Below are 14,859 nucleotides of genomic sequence, written 5' to 3' on the forward strand. Positions count from 1 at the left end.
TCTCTCAGGCCTCCTTCTGTGCCCCGCACTCAGTGTCTCTGGAGTCTGACTCCAGCTTTTCTGAGTCTCCTGGCCCTCACTCAGCTCAGGACCAGAAGCCCTTCCCCTCCATCAGTCTGCAGAGCCCTGAGGCCTCCTACCCCATACTGCCACACTCACATCCTAGAGCACCCCAAAGAACAGATACCCCAGTGCCTGTGTGTACTCTAGCTGGGGTCTATTAATATATGGACACCCTAATCCCACCCCAGTTCTCCTGTCCATTCCCAGAATGGTCACATGAACACTACTGAGTCCCCAGAAGAAAGCAAGATGCCTCATCTTCCCAAATCTTTCCCTCAGAGCCCCCAAAGACACATGTGACCCATCACCCCTTCCGGAATGGAAAAGTCACCCTGAGGTGCTGGGCCCTGGGCTTCTACCCTGTTGAGATCTCCTTAACCTGGCAGTTGGATGGGGAAGACTTGATTCAGGAAATGGAACTTGTGGAGACCAGGCCTTCTGGGGATGGAACCTTCCAGAAGTGGGCAGCTGTGGTGGTACCTTCTGGGGAGGAACAGAGATACACATGCCATGTGCACCATGAAGGGCTGTCTGAGCCCCTGACCCTGAGATGGGGTAAGGAGGGTGTGGGTGCAGAGCTGGGGTCAGGGGAAGCTGGAGCCTTCTGCAGACCCTGAGAAGATTCAGGGCTGAGAGGTGGTATCATGACCCTCACCTTCCCCTCCTGTCCTTCCCTTCCCAGAGCCTCCTCAGTCCACTGTCCCCATCATGGCAATCATTGCTGTTCTCCTTGGAGCTGTGATCATTGGAGCTGTGGCCATCATTGGAGCTGTGGCCATCATTGGAGCTATGGTGGCTGTTGTGAGGAAGATGAGGAGAAACACAGGTAGGAAAGGGCAGGGTCTGGTTCTCTCTCAGCCCCTTTTAGAAGTGTGCTCTGCCTCACTAATGGGAAACATCCACACCCCTCATTGTTCCTGTCTCTGACCTGGGTCTGCTGTCAGTTCTGGAAACTTCCTAGGGTTGGGGTCTTCCCTGGTCTCTCACAGCTTTTCTTCTCACAGGTGGTAAAGGAGGCTATGCTCATGTTGTAGGTAAGTGCGGAGAACAGGATTGTCCCTGAGACTCTTGGGGTGGAGCTGGAGCTGATGGGGAGCCCAGCCAGCCCATATTTCCTCCTCCAGCCACATCCTCTCAGTCTCCTGAGTGTGCCTTGTTATTTCTTCTTCTGCAGACATGTATGGTTCCCAGAGCTCCGACTTGTCTCTTGAGATTGGAAAAGGTGACACTCTGGGGGCTTGGGATTGGGGATGAGGTAAAGGGGACAGGGCTGTGTCCCAGGGCTTCTCAGATTTAGACATTTTGATGAGTCATGGTGGGGCTCTGAGATGGCTTTATATTGACTATTCACGAATCTTGTTCTATAGCTTCAGACCACTGCCTTGAGGGACTGAGGAACAAGTTCTGACTCAAGAAGAACCAAATGCCTGAGGTTGTTGCTTTCTCCTGAAAGGACAATGTTGATCTCAGAGCTCCCCCCGACCCCCACCCGCCCCTACTTACCAGAATGGTGACCTTTCAGTGTGGGAGCCTATAACTGACTCAGTTTCCCAGTTTGAGTCTGACGTCTGAGTTAATAGAGTTCAAGCTTGCTCCAGTGTTGTGAGAAAGTCCTGATTAGCCCACAAGAAGGAACACACTATCTAGCTAGACGCAGGCTGCTGATACGAGCCAGATGTACATCAGGATAGAAAAAGAAACTGCCCGTTCCTTGATTCAAAGCAGGAAAGATAGTGGTTGAATGCCTGTGCTGTGCATTCTACCTCTGTCCTTCAAGATTGTGTATAAGCTGCCTGTGAAATAAACTCGGGGTTGTCTGGAATTGACCAGCAGACCTCTCGACCCTTTCCTGTCTTCTTCATTGTCTCTTCAATCCACATGCCTGTACCCAGCTGACTGTCATCAGGCTACGACATTTCAGGCACCAACCTTCCAGTTTCCAACAGAACATCTCCATCCTGCCTCCTCCCTGATGCCTGAATGGCAGCTCCTGACTCCCCAGAGAAAATAAGAATCTGATTCCTCGCTGGGCCTTTCCTGCTGTGTCTGTCTGTGCCAAATGGAAACTCAGTTTCCAGCAATGTAGTGCAGCAGTGTCCTGCAGTGACAGTGACATTGCACAGATGATCGTGTGCTGAGTTGTGACACTTTCATTATTGCAGGGAGACCACACTGTGAGCCACCGTTCTTCTCATGATAATGGTTTTCTTTAAAAAGGGGAGAGGGTCTGAAGAGTGTCATGAACAGTCACAGCACTTGGTTCAACTCTGTTGTGTATTTATCGATAGCCATCTAGTGTCTCTACTGCCCACACAAGCATTAAAAGGACTGAGGTGCCAGGTGGCTGGAGAGATAGCTCAGTGGTGGAGTGTCTGCTGCTCTTCCAGGGGACCTGAGTTCAACTCCAGCACCTGCCTAAGTGGTTCACAACTACTGTAACCACAGCTCCATGGGACCTGGTACTCTCTTCTGGGCTCTAAGGACACCTGCACTCACACAATCAGAAATAAAATTGCAATCTGTAAAAAAAATTAAAGAACTGGGATGGGCAAGTGATTTTTGTCTTTGTAAAGGTTCTGATGGCATCTGTGATTTCTCAAAGCCTCCTAGCAGTTTACATTGTTTAGTGTTAATCAACTGTCTTGGTGTCTTTTCTATTGTTGTGATAAGATACCAGGGCCAAGGCAACTTATAGAAGAATGAGTTTACTGGGGAAGGGGGCGGGGTTAGAGTCCATGACCATCATGGCAGAACACAGGGCAGCAGGCAATCAGGCACAGTGCTCCAGCAGAAGCTGAGAGATCACATCCTGATCCACAAGCATGAGACAGGGAATGCCAACTAAAAGTGCCCCAGTGGGCTTTTGAAACCTTGAAGTCTGCCCTGTGACAGACCAGCCCCCACCATTATTTACCCCAGGGATGATGAGGAATGAGGGATAAGAGATTTAGTTAGAAATAGAGGGGTAGATTAACAGAGAGAAACGCAGGACAGACTCGAGTGAGCCTGGATCCTTATCCACCGGCCCAGAACTTTATTCCAAAGGTCTATTTATAACAATGCCAAGAGGAGGAGCAAAAGACCTCCCCCTTGCTAGTTACAGTCAAGTGTAGACCCTTACAAATGCCTGAGACTCAGGCAGAGGTCCAATCAACCTCTTATGCAGTCCTGCTGGGTACAGCCACTAGGAAACCTACATGGGCTCCAGCAGTGCCCCAGTGATACACCTCTTCTAATGTGGCCACTCCTCCTCGCCTCAAAGAGTTCCACGAACTTCAGACCAGGTAATCAAACATACCTGCACATCTGTGGTGTAAGACAATGTCCACTATTCAACCTGGGCCTCTAGTCACACTGTATGGCCCTCCCATCATAGGAGAACTTGTGTATCACACACCCCATGCTGTACCATGAGCTACGTGGGAGCCTCTCTTCACCTCCTTGTCTCTCTCTGTGATTTTCTCCTCAGCCCTAAAGCCTCCAATGTCATCAGGGTTTTGTTTTTGTTTTTTTGTTTTTCACTCTTGGTACTCCTGCCCTGTGTGGATCCAGCACTGATTCCTAGGTCCCCTGACAGAGCCCTGAGTGTTCTTCCTCCACCTCCTTCACGGTGCTCTTAAAGCCTATGTCTCAGCCTCTCCTCATCCCTTACACTCGTCCCCCATCCTCTGGATGTCTGAGCTCAGGCCACACTTCTGGAAATGCTGAGTCTAGTTAGAGTCTGTGGGTATCAACCTTGTACTCCACCAGGAACCTGTGGACTGGAGTGGTTAATGAAGACCAAACAAATGATTAGCAGTGCTTATGTGCTAAGCCCTTCATACCATGTTCACACAGATTCTCCAATGTGGCGTGTAAGTGAATCTTTGTAGTGCAGAAGATAACCTTGCTCCTATCCTTCCCCATTGTCCCCGTCACACCCTATTAGGTCCTCAGGTTGTGATGTAGAGGGCACCAGGGCCATCACTCCCACTTCCTGTGTTCCTCCATCTGCATAGGCGGCTGCTCAGCCTTAGACCTTCATCAACTGTCCACCATTAACGGTTTTGATGTTTTCTGTTTTCCCTCCTGGCACCGCTGCTCTGCGTGGATCCAGCCACGTGTTTCCTAGTTCCCCTGACTGGGTCTTGAGTGTCCTTCCTGCACCTCCTTCAGATGCTCCATGAGCCTGTGTACGTGGTTGGCATGGAGATGCAGACTGGTCAGGTCCTCTGTGCTGCCCCGTCCACTGTGAATCCTGTCCACTAGTGCATCCCGCAGTGTAAGCAGAGCCCTGTACATTCTTCTTGTCGGGTCAGCTCTGCCTGAGTCCTGGAAACCCAAGGCAGGCTGGAGCACCAAGCTGTGTGTCAAATGCTGCCTTCCTCCACCCCAGCCCTCCCAGCAGAGACCCATCTTCTTTAGTTTTGCAGTGTGGAGTATTCTTAAGCATCTTAGCAGAAACATCCAAGCGTCACAGATGGCAAGTCCACAGACAGCACCCATGCAACATTCAAAGACACCACCCCTGTTAGAGGAAAGCACTTTGTATGAGCTGAAGCAGCCTCTTCTATGAAATAGCATATTCATTTTAAAGAATGTATGACAGGGATAGGCTGGGGTGAACCTTGCCTGTCATGGGCAGAGCACTTGCCTACCATTTATGAGATCCTGGGTCCATTGCCAGGCAGAAAAAGAAGATGCTAAATGATGTACATGCCTTCTTGGATATGGGCCTGATATAAATATATTAGCAAACATTATCACAAAGTTGAGCACGAACCTGTCACATTAGCTTTATATTAAAGATTCATTTTTGTTTTATGTGTATCATTGTTTTGCCTGCACATATGTATGTGCACTCTGTGTGTGCTGTGTGTGGAGTCCAGAGGAAGGTGTCAGATCCCTTGGATCTGAAGTGATGGTTATGACCCACCATGTGGGAACTAGGAACCAAACCCAGGTCCTTTGCAAGAGCAGTAAGTGATCTTAGCTACTGAGCCACCTCTGCAGCCCACCAGTATTTATTCATTGATAAAACGTCTTTCTGAACATTTAAACTTCCTTGGGAGAACTGGAGAATTTTAGAAACCTATCACTTCGTTTTTTTGTTTGTGTTTGTCGGGGGCAGGACTGAAGAGATACTTAGTAGGTAAATTACCTCCACTGTCTGCATTGCTCTGGGCATTCTGGTTTCCAAATCCCCACTGCAACTCCTCACTAAGCACTGCCTGCAACTCTCTAGGGCTTTTCCAGTCCAAAGTTCCTAACTCTTCCACATTCTTGCTACAACCAGTTCCAAGGGCCTAAGAACCACATAGGCAGGTTTATCACATCACTGACCCATTCCAGTATTAAATGTCTGCATTCTTAGTGTTCTCACTGCTGTTAGCAGATACCCAACAAGAAGACTTAAGAGAAGAAAGGCTGATTTTGCCCAGTCCCAGGAATGCAGCCCACCAGGGAGGGGACAGCATGGTGGCAGGTACAGGACGTGGCCTGTACATCGCAGTTACCATCAGGAACTCGGGGGTTGGTTGAGTTCTTTGCCCAGCTTGCTCTTTCTCCTCTGACCACTGCTTGTGGAAAGATGCCACACCTATTCCCACCTCAAGAACCTAATCTGGAGCCTCTCTCACAGACAGGAGATTTGTGTCCTAGGTGATTACAGACCCCACCGCCCCCTCCATCCTGTCTTCTTGTCAAGGTGCCTCTTTTCCCTGCTCCTCTACTAGAGGTATGCCCTTTGACCCTGCTTGGTTTTCTCCTTTCCCAGGAGGAACATCAATTTGCAACCAGCTCAGGCTACAGTCCAAGAGCCTGTTTCAAACATTAATTGATTAATTAAATCGATTAAGCCTCAAAAATGATCCATTATTAAGTAGCACATTGGAAGATAGACCCCATAGTGTTTGTTTCAAATGGAATCTCTTCCTCCCTCCCTCCTTCCCTCCCTCCCTCCATCCCACCCTGTCACCCTCCGTCCCTCCCTCCCTCTCTCTCTCTCTCTCCTCTCTCTCTCTCCGTCCCTCCCACCTCTGTTTTTAAAACTTTTTTAATTTTATGTACAGAAGTATTTTACCCACATGAAGACAAGTCTATCACATGCCTGTACTGCCCAGGCATGCCAGAAGAGGGAGTCAGACGTCCTGGAACTGGATGACAGGCAGTTGTGAGCTGCTGCAAGTTCTCTCAGTGGCTGAGCTCTCTCTGCAGCCTCAGAGGCAGTGGTTTTCATAGAGCAGAACACAAACATTCAATGATAGAATCACCTTGTAATTAACCACCTAGTAACTACCACTCGGGTAGTTAGAGTATAATATCTAAGATTACATGAAACAAAGAATTAAGAAGACTCCTCCCACAGACTGGGGAGATGGCTCAGCTGTCAAGAACACATATCCAGATCTTACAAAGAACCTGGGGTTGGTTCCCAGTGCTCACATGGCGCTCACACTCACTATAACTCCAGCTCCAGGAAATCTGTCCTCCTCGGGCACTGCACTCCTATATTCACACACAAAACCACACGAACATAATTTTAAAATAAATTAAATGAGCTAAAACTTACACAGACTGCACTAAGACTCAGAGAAACGATGTACCCAAGAGGCATGAGTGCCAGACAACATGGGTCTGGTTAAAATCCCAAGTCCTGTCATGGCTCTGACCGCATTTTCCTTAATAAAGACTCCGGGTTGGTTCCCAGCACTGGTTGTCATATGCACAGTATGGCTTTGTCTCTCAGCCCTTCTCACTGCACACAAATGACGCACTCACAATTCTCATGCCTCTAGGACACCTAGTTTCTGGAGAAGCCGTCGACCACAGAGTTTCCAGGTCCTGCAGTCAACAGGAACAAAGTCCACATTCATCACAGACCCCAGAGTGAGGACCGTGCCCTCTGTGGCTTTGGTCCAGCTGCTGGCTAGTGCAATAGTCCTGACCCAGAACCTAGCTGAGAGTAAAGGGGTCTGGAGGGAAAAGGACTCTGAGGGAAGGAGCAGGGCGCCAGGAGGGGGCAGTACCCTGTCAGCTTATCTTAGAGGCCCTGATCCCTCTTGTCTTCTCTCCTCCACCTGGGACCCTGGGCACAGGAGGACAGTTGGGGTCTCACTGCTCTCTCCCGCAGGCTCGCACTGGCTGCGGTATTTCCACACCGCCTCCTTCCGGCCCGGTACGGGGAACCTCCATGCTAAGCAAATGACACTCAGTTCAACAGCTATGCCAAGACTCCAAGAATGGAGCCGCCCGCGCTGTTTGTAGAGCAGGAGGGGCCGGATTATTGAGGGGGGGTGGGGAACACAAAAAGCCAGGAGCACGTTCAGAACTTCAGATGGAACCTGAAGACCCCGCTTGGCTACTACAATCAGAGTGACAATGGTGAGTGACCGCGGCCACTTGAATCTCCCCCGGGACAGTCTTGGGTCATCCTGACCCACTGGGTGGAAGTTTCATCCAAACACCTGACCAGACCATCAAACAGGAAAGACCCCGCAGAGTTTCGCATAGGTTTCCTTTGAACTTCTGTTTCTGAACATTCCGATTATGGACTGACAGCGGGGCACGGCGGCTGGCGCTGACCACCTGGTCCTCACCAGATCCTCTCTTGCTCCAGTGGATGTATGCCTGCGACTTGAGACAGATGGCCACCCGCTCTGTGGGTACTGTAAGGAGGCCTACGATGGCCAGGACTACATCGCCCTGAACGACAACATTAGCTGTCAGATTTATTGATGACAGCCATTCAGTGAAGGACTATCTCAAAGCACTTTTGTCGTTTTCATTTATATTTCATTCTTTTACATGGATGAGTGTTTTGGCTGTACCTGTGCATGTGCACTACATGTGTGCCTGGTGAGTATCCTAGGCTCAGAGGAGGGAGTCAGATTCCCTGGGACCTGAGTTACATACAGTGCACCTAACCTAGGTCCTCTGCAAGACCATTAAGTGTTCTTAACCTCTGACCCAACTCTTCAGCCCCCTAAAGTAATTTTAATCTGCATTTTCAAAAAAATTAAAGGTACTGAACACACTAAAAATAGTTAGTGGCCATTTATGATTTTTTCTTTTATTAAGATAACTGTCTCTTAGTTGATTGGCAATGGTAGTTCCTTGGTATTTCGTTTCTGCAGTTCTCTGTAAACTGAGGACTCGAGTCCTTGTCTACAGTTCAGCTGGTACAGGTTTCCTCCTGTTGTGGCTTCTGGTCACTCTGCTGACTGTGTCCTGTGCTGTGAAGAGACTCTATTTTCATGCTGATGCATGGCCTGATTAGTTACTCTGATATTGTCCTATTCTGATGCTCTTGTCTATCCCAGCATCTGAAAGGGTTTCCCCTAGGTTGTCTTCTTGAAGTTTGGGTGTTTCAAGTTTGGAACTTAATAAGGTCTTTGCTCTGTTTCAAGTTTACTTTTGTACAAGGTGAAAGGTAAGAATCTAAATTCCTCTTCTCAGGCAGAAAAACAGTGCTGCAGCAGCATGTGTAGAAGGGGATCTTTTTCCAATGTGTGTTTTGCAGTCTTTGTCTAAAATTAAGCATGCATACCTTTGTCATTTTATTTTCAGGATCTCTGTCCCATGCCTTAGTCTCCCGTCTGTTTTATGTCAGTTCCAGGCCGTCTTTGTCACGACAGCTCTGGTATAATTTGAGGTTGGGATTGTAACACCTTAACATTGTTTGTCATCTGTACAAATTCTTGTCTTTTCTATAAAGCTATGAAATACATCAGTTTTAATAATAGTGCTTTAAATCTATATGATAATTTTGGTTCTATGGCCAAAATGACTGGCAGGTACCATCCTGCCAGACCAGAAGCATGGATTGTCTTTCCATCTACTATTATTCTTTTCTTTGATTTCCTGTGTCAGTATCTTGAAGTCTTCATTTTAGAGTCGTTTCACTGCTTTGGTTAGAAACATCTCTAAACACTTTATCCTGGTGGAGTGACTTTGAATGTTGTACGTTTCCTAAGTTCTTTTTTGAGAAATTCACTACTGGCATATGTGAAGGCAACTTTTTTTATTGATTTATGCATCTGGCAACCATAGTGTTTATTAGGTCCAAGAGTTTTCTCTGGACTCAGCAGGGTCTTTTAAGTAAAGAATCATGTTGTCTGGAAATAGTGTGACTTCTTCCTTCCCTATTTTGATCCCTTTAAGCCTATCTTCTGTCTAGATCTGATAGCTTATACAAAATCATCACTGTTTCAAATAAGATGGTGGAGACTGTACACCCTGTCTCCTTCCTGGTCTTAGACTCTCCCAGGCTCACCCTTGTCTCAGGACAGTTCAGAGTGGGTCTCAGCAGGGAAGGAGAGATCCTTGAAATGACCAAGGCAGTTAACCTTCAGTCTGAAGACCTGTGTGGGACACAGCCTTGCTCAGGTCCAGTTCTCTCTATCTCACTCAAGGTCTCTGGAGTCTGATATCAGTGATGATGGATCCCTCACCCTCACTCAGTCAGGAGAGAAGTCCCTTTTTCCTGATGTGACACCTAGAGTTCTCTGACCCTGGGATTCCCTCCCACCCCCCGACAATATATAGACTTGTCCAAGAAAAGATAATCCAAAACTCTGTGTGATTGCTACAGTAGTAGCAATTTTCACCCAACCATCACCCCATTTCTGATGCTTCCAAGGAAGGTCCTATGGTCCTTGCTGGAGTCCCCAGGAAGAATGCCAAATGCCTGAGCTTTCCAACTCTTCTCCTCATGCCCCGCAGGGACACATGTGACCCATCACCCCAGACCTGAAGGTGACATCACACTCAGGTACTGGACCCTGGGATTCTACCCTGCTGACATCACTATGACATGGAAGAGAGATGAAGAGGAACTAACACAGGACATGGAGCTGCTGGAAACCAGGCCTGCAGGGGATGGAATCTTCCAGAAGTGGGCAGCTGTGGTGGTGCTTATTGAAGAGGAGCAGAAATACACATGCCATGTGCAGCATGAGGGTCTGCCTGAGCCCCTCACCCTGAGATGGGGGAAGGAGGGTTTGGGTGTAAATGGGATCAAGAAAAGATAAAGCCTTCTGCAGACCCTGGGTGGGTCAGGCCTGAGAGCTGGAACCATGACCCTCACCTTCCCTCCCTTTCCCTTCCTTTCCCAGAGCCTCCTCAGTCCTTCCCCATCATGACCATGGTTGGTGCTGTCCTTGGAGCTGTGCTGATCTTAGGTTTTATCATTGGAGGTGTTATGATGTGGATGAGGAAGAACACAGGTATGAAAGGTGCGGGTGTGTGCTAATTTTTTCATTTATCACCTTCAAGAAAGGTGCACAGTGAATGGGTAGACACACACACACACACACACACACACACACACACACACACACACACACCATATGCACACCCATGCCAATCTCAGGGTCTATATGCTGATAGTCACCTTAATGTAAAGCACTTAGAAAATGAAAACACATTCATCACCCTGATGATGGAGGCGATGAGGACTTGATTCTCAGAGGTCAGAGAATGCCTCCAGACTGGCATTGGTTCATTCCCTGCATACCTCCTTCCCCATGCTTCCTGACCCAATCCTGGTCTGCACTCACAGTTCTGAAAGCTTGCTGGGGACCAGGACTTCCCTGGTCTCTCACAGCTCTTCTTCTCACAGGCGGAGAAGGAGGCTATGCTCCTGCTGCAGGTCAGTATGTGAGGAAGAATTGTCTCTGAGGGTCTTGGGTGGAAGCTGAGCAGATAGTTTCTCCTCCAGCCCCACCTGTCAGTCTCCTGACTGAGTCTGGTCATTTCTTCTGCAGGCAGGGACAGTGCCTAGAACTCTGACTTTTACATGGAGGATTGAAAAGGTGACACCCTAGAGCCTGGTATTGGGGCTGAGACAAGGAGGAGAGGACTGGGTCCCAGGGCCTCTGGTACTTAGACCTCTCAGTGAGTGGTGGGCCTTTGAGAGGTCTTTCTATTGACTTTCTTGACTCTTGTTCTTTATCTCAGAACAGCTGCCCTGTGGGTCTGAGGGACTAGTTCTGACTAAAGAACCATTGGATAATCTTTGAACAGAAATATCTGAGTTTTTCCTGTGTATACAATAGGAAAACATCGGGGCCCAACCCAGTCCTGCACACCAGGACCCTGTGCCTGCACGGCATTTGTTGCCTTCCACAGCCAACCTTCCTGTCCAGCAGCCAGGAGGGACATCTCCACCCCATCACCTCCATGCTGCCCTGAGCTGCAGCCCTTGACTTCCCACTGAAAATAAGAACCTGAATGTGAACTTGATGTTCAAGTCCTTGACCTGAGAGACTAGCAGGTCAAGTTAAAGGAGAGGATTCTGAAAGTGTGATGGAGACAATGAATGGCAGCTTGGAGAACCTTCTAGAATCTGTATTTTCTATGTTGAGTGTCGAGCGACAGGAGGAGTCTGTGGGAGCTGAGTGAGGATGGGGCTTTGCCAGGGGAGCTCAGTCCATGTGTGAATTGCTGTGGTCAGTCCATGTGTAAATTGCTGTGGTCAGTCCTCAGCTATGTCCTCCTGGCTCTTGTCCTTGTTACTTAGTATAACCACATCCTGATAGAGTCTGTGATCACAGGGACACTGGGATGACAGAGCCTTGTCCTGCATCCAGGATTGTGAGCAGCCAGGGCTGCTTGACAGGTCAGCCTGGGCTCTGAACTGCCCATGGCTCTTCACACCGTCTTCTCTGTTTATTTCTTGTCTTTTTAATTTGTATGGAGGACTAGGCCTGGTCTTGTTCCTCTGAGTGGTGCCTGTCTCATCCCCCTTTGGGGTCCCTGAGTGACAGCAGGAGGAGGCATTTTCCATCCTGGTCCCCTCAAGTCCCCTGCACACAGGAGACTGTGGCCTGAGATGAACTTCAGTCTCCTGAGCTCCTGTCTCCTTCCAGGGATGTTGCCTGGAGTTTCTCCCATTTCCCATCTTTGAGAATCTCACTCCTGTCTGTAGGATCAGCAGAGAGGACTGGTCCACAGGGTCTCAACTTGGATCCAGTCCTTGGGGGCTATGTTCTACTCTCACCCAGAAAACATGCATGGCAGATTCACAACATTATGATCTCAAGTTTCTGGTCGTGAGGGCAAACAGCTGGCAGGGAGCAGCTACATGGTGGCTTTGGCATGGATTCTTCCTGTCACATCAACTTTTGCTAAAGGCATTCCAGCTCTGACACAGTCTCCACAGTGGTGCTCTCCAGGGGAAGGTCTTGATAGATGGAGAAAGCTCAGCAGCAGACATGAGTGAGTGATGCATGGGTTCAAATCCTGTAACACTACTTCCACACACTGACCTCAACCCTCTCTTTTTTTTTTTTTTCCGGTGTTTTTTGTTTTTTCTTTCTTTATTTTTTTTCCTTTTATTTTATTTTACAATACCATTCAGTGCTACATAACAGCCACAGATTCCCCTGTTCTCCCCCTTCCTGCCCCCTCCCCCTCTTCCCAGCGCACCCCCCATTCCCACCACCTCCAGATCAAGGCCACCCCCAAGGACTGAGATAGACCTGATAGACTCAGTCCATGCAGGTCCAGTCCCCTCCTCCCAGATCGAGCCAAGCCGTCCCTGCATAAGTCCCAGGTTTCAAACAGCCAACTCATGCGATGAGCACAGGACCTGGTACCACTGCCTAGATGCCTCCCAAACAGATCAAGCCAATCAACTGTCTCACCTATTCAGAGGGCCTGATCCAGTTGGGGGTCCCTCAGCCTTTGGTTCATAGTTCATGTGTTTCCATTCATTTGGCTATTTGTCCCTGTGCTTTATCCAACCTTGGTTTCAACAATTCTCGCTCATATAAACCCTCCTCTTTCTTGCTAACATGAGTGGGAGCATTGAAGGGGGAGGGTCGAGGGAAAGAGAGGAGGAGATCCCAGCTGGATCAAGAACAGAGAGGGAGAACAAGGAATAGGAGACCATGGTAAGTGAAGACCACATGAGAAAAGGAATAAACAAAGTGCTAAAGAGGCCCACAGAAATCCACAAAGAGACTCCCACAAAAGACTGCTGGCAATGTCAACCCTCTCTTTTTTAACAGAGTTTTAACATTAGACCTTTAATCTTGGGAAAAATCCTCAGGACTTGGCTGTTGTACAAGATTTTACTACAAAATACCGATTTATCTTCCACCCATCAAATGGAGATCAAAGATGCTGGCTCTTCTCATTTTAATTGGCCTCTAGAAACACTAGTGTTTGCAGTGAGGTCTCTGCCAGTTAAGTTATCCATGAAGTAAGTGGTCAGTAGACATTCTGTGAAACCAAAGAGTCTGGTTATGAGGAGTCCCAAGGGGTTGGTTCTCAGCATCAGTTCTTAAGGCGCTTAGGGACAAGAGTGTCACCAGCCTCACTGTGAACTCTGCTCTGTTCTCAGTCAACCTGCAATCATGTTCTCAGGCTGTGACAGAATACTGTGCTGCTGGGAGCCATGAATTTTCTAAATGAGTTCTACATGCTATATCATGATTTTTATACAACTACTGCTTTGTTTAAACACCAGTATTTTATTACAACTTCACTATAAATGTACATTGTCATTAAATGAACTTGTTTTCAAAAATTAAATTATTTTTAGTTACATATTATATTTTGTGAACAAAACGGATTTGTATAAAGGTAAAAAAATTTTTAATAGCAGGCAGTAATTTAAAAACAACATATAGGAAATAAATTAAATGTGCTGCTGGAGGGGCTGTCTCCAACTCTTTTAATGGCTTTTGGGACTACTCATAGTGGGCGCCTTGCCCAGCCTTAATACATGGGGAGGTTCTTAGTGTTACCGTAAACTGATATGCCATGTTTTATTGATACTCATGAGAGACCTGCCTTTCCTGGATGGAGACAAGAGGAGGGGATTGGGGCGTGGAAGCTGGGGGAGTCAGGGGAACTGGAAAAAGAAGATGGGGGGTGTCTGAGACAGGGATGTAAAATGTATAGTTGAATAAAATAAATAAATAAAAATGTGCTCCTGGTCTACTGAGAATTTCTTAGCTCTGTTTAATCCTGTCTTGGAAACATGTATGTCAGATTTCTGGAATGTGTCTTCAGCCAAGAATTTTGTTAACTCACATATGTTTACAGCTTGTATAAAGTAAAACAAGAAAGTGTGACTGTCCAGAGCAAGGTGGTTTTGCTCACTTCATCTGACGTCTGCCAAAAGAGTAAGTGACAAGTCAGTTAAATAAAAAAGACATTTCTTATGAAGATGTCAAGAAACACCAACTCTTACATCCTCCATGGTTGTCCCAATTTTTCAGTTAAAGTTTTTTTAAATATAAGTCTTAAAAAAGAAGATAGCAAAATCCTTCTGACTCACAGGATGCTGAGGAAACATTGGATTTTATTGTGTGTGTTCACAGGTTCATCTCTGCCCTTAAAGAGATAAATTAGTTCCTCCTCTGCGGTGTTCAGGACTTACTCACTCCTGCCCCCTGGTGGAGAGAGGCTTGGGGTTGGGCTGTGATCTGGGACTGGAAATTGGGCATATTGCTCACCCTGCCCTGCCTCTGATGACTGGCTCTGGGGAAGTCAGCTGCCAGGTCAAGAGCAGTCTCTAAAGAGACCTAGGTAATCAGGGACAGAGGAGTCCTGGGGACAGCCAGCAGGAACCTGAGCCATTTCCAGCTGTCCTATGAGGAAGCCACATCTCAAGTGACCCCAGCTCTCCTGAAGCCTTGAGAAAACTCGGCTAGATGAAAACTGAACTGTGACCTGGGAGAGAGGTCCTGAGCCAGGATCACTCAGGGACTCTCGGGGTCACACACTGTGGGAAGTAATGAATGGCTGGTGTCTCCAGCCAAGTTCATTGGCTGGTTTGCTACAAAGCAGCAGGTAACTGACAAT

At 47.8% G+C, this 14,859-nt stretch overlaps 2 protein-coding genes across 18 annotated transcripts in view; both read left to right on the forward strand.

The window, feature by feature from the left end:
* LOC102924859 (H-2 class I histocompatibility antigen, D-37 alpha chain-like) overlaps nucleotides 1-14,859 on the forward strand; it is a 66,033-nt gene that overhangs the window by 18,976 nt on the left and 32,198 nt on the right. For 3 of the 17 annotated variants that reach the window (XM_076558101.1, XM_076558102.1, XM_076558093.1), the window contains exons 5-6: nucleotides 343-618; nucleotides 746-889. The exons of 3 other annotated variants lie outside the window; for them this stretch is intronic. In XM_076558101.1, the coding sequence (XP_076414216.1) occupies nucleotides 343-618; nucleotides 746-889 (420 nt within the window). Of the gene's footprint in view, nucleotides 1-342; nucleotides 619-745; nucleotides 890-1,067; nucleotides 1,098-1,233; nucleotides 1,286-1,430; nucleotides 1,911-14,859 lie in introns of those variants that run through there. 11 more of the 17 variants (XM_076558092.1, XM_076558094.1, XM_076558112.1 and 8 more) reach the window with 9 other exon arrangements.
* LOC143270002 (H-2 class I histocompatibility antigen, TLA(B) alpha chain-like) lies at nucleotides 9,708-13,956 on the forward strand. Its single transcript, XM_076558119.1, has 3 exons — nucleotides 9,708-10,002; nucleotides 10,158-10,268; nucleotides 10,664-13,956. The coding sequence occupies exons 1-3, from the start codon at nucleotides 9,852-9,854 to the stop codon at nucleotides 10,720-10,722; spliced, it is 321 nt and encodes a 106-aa protein (XP_076414234.1). The 5' UTR covers nucleotides 9,708-9,851; the 3' UTR covers nucleotides 10,723-13,956.

Source organism: Peromyscus maniculatus, chromosome 21 (genome assembly GCF_049852395.1).
Source record: "Peromyscus maniculatus bairdii isolate BWxNUB_F1_BW_parent chromosome 21, HU_Pman_BW_mat_3.1, whole genome shotgun sequence".
NCBI lineage: Eukaryota > Metazoa > Chordata > Mammalia > Rodentia > Cricetidae > Peromyscus > Peromyscus maniculatus.

Excerpts from the sequence above, each read along its gene's own strand:
- LOC143270002 (XM_076558119.1), top strand. The coding sequence starts at position 9,852 with ATGACATGGAAGAGAGATGAAGAGGAACTAACACAGGACATGGAGCTG. Across the intron at positions 10,003-10,157 it reads ATGCCATGTGCAGCATGAGG|AGCCTCCTCAGTCCTTCCCC; the intron begins GTCTGCCTGAGC and ends TTCCTTTCCCAG. Across the intron at positions 10,269-10,663 it reads GTGGATGAGGAAGAACACAG|GCGGAGAAGGAGGCTATGCT; the intron begins GTATGAAAGGTG and ends TTCTTCTCACAG.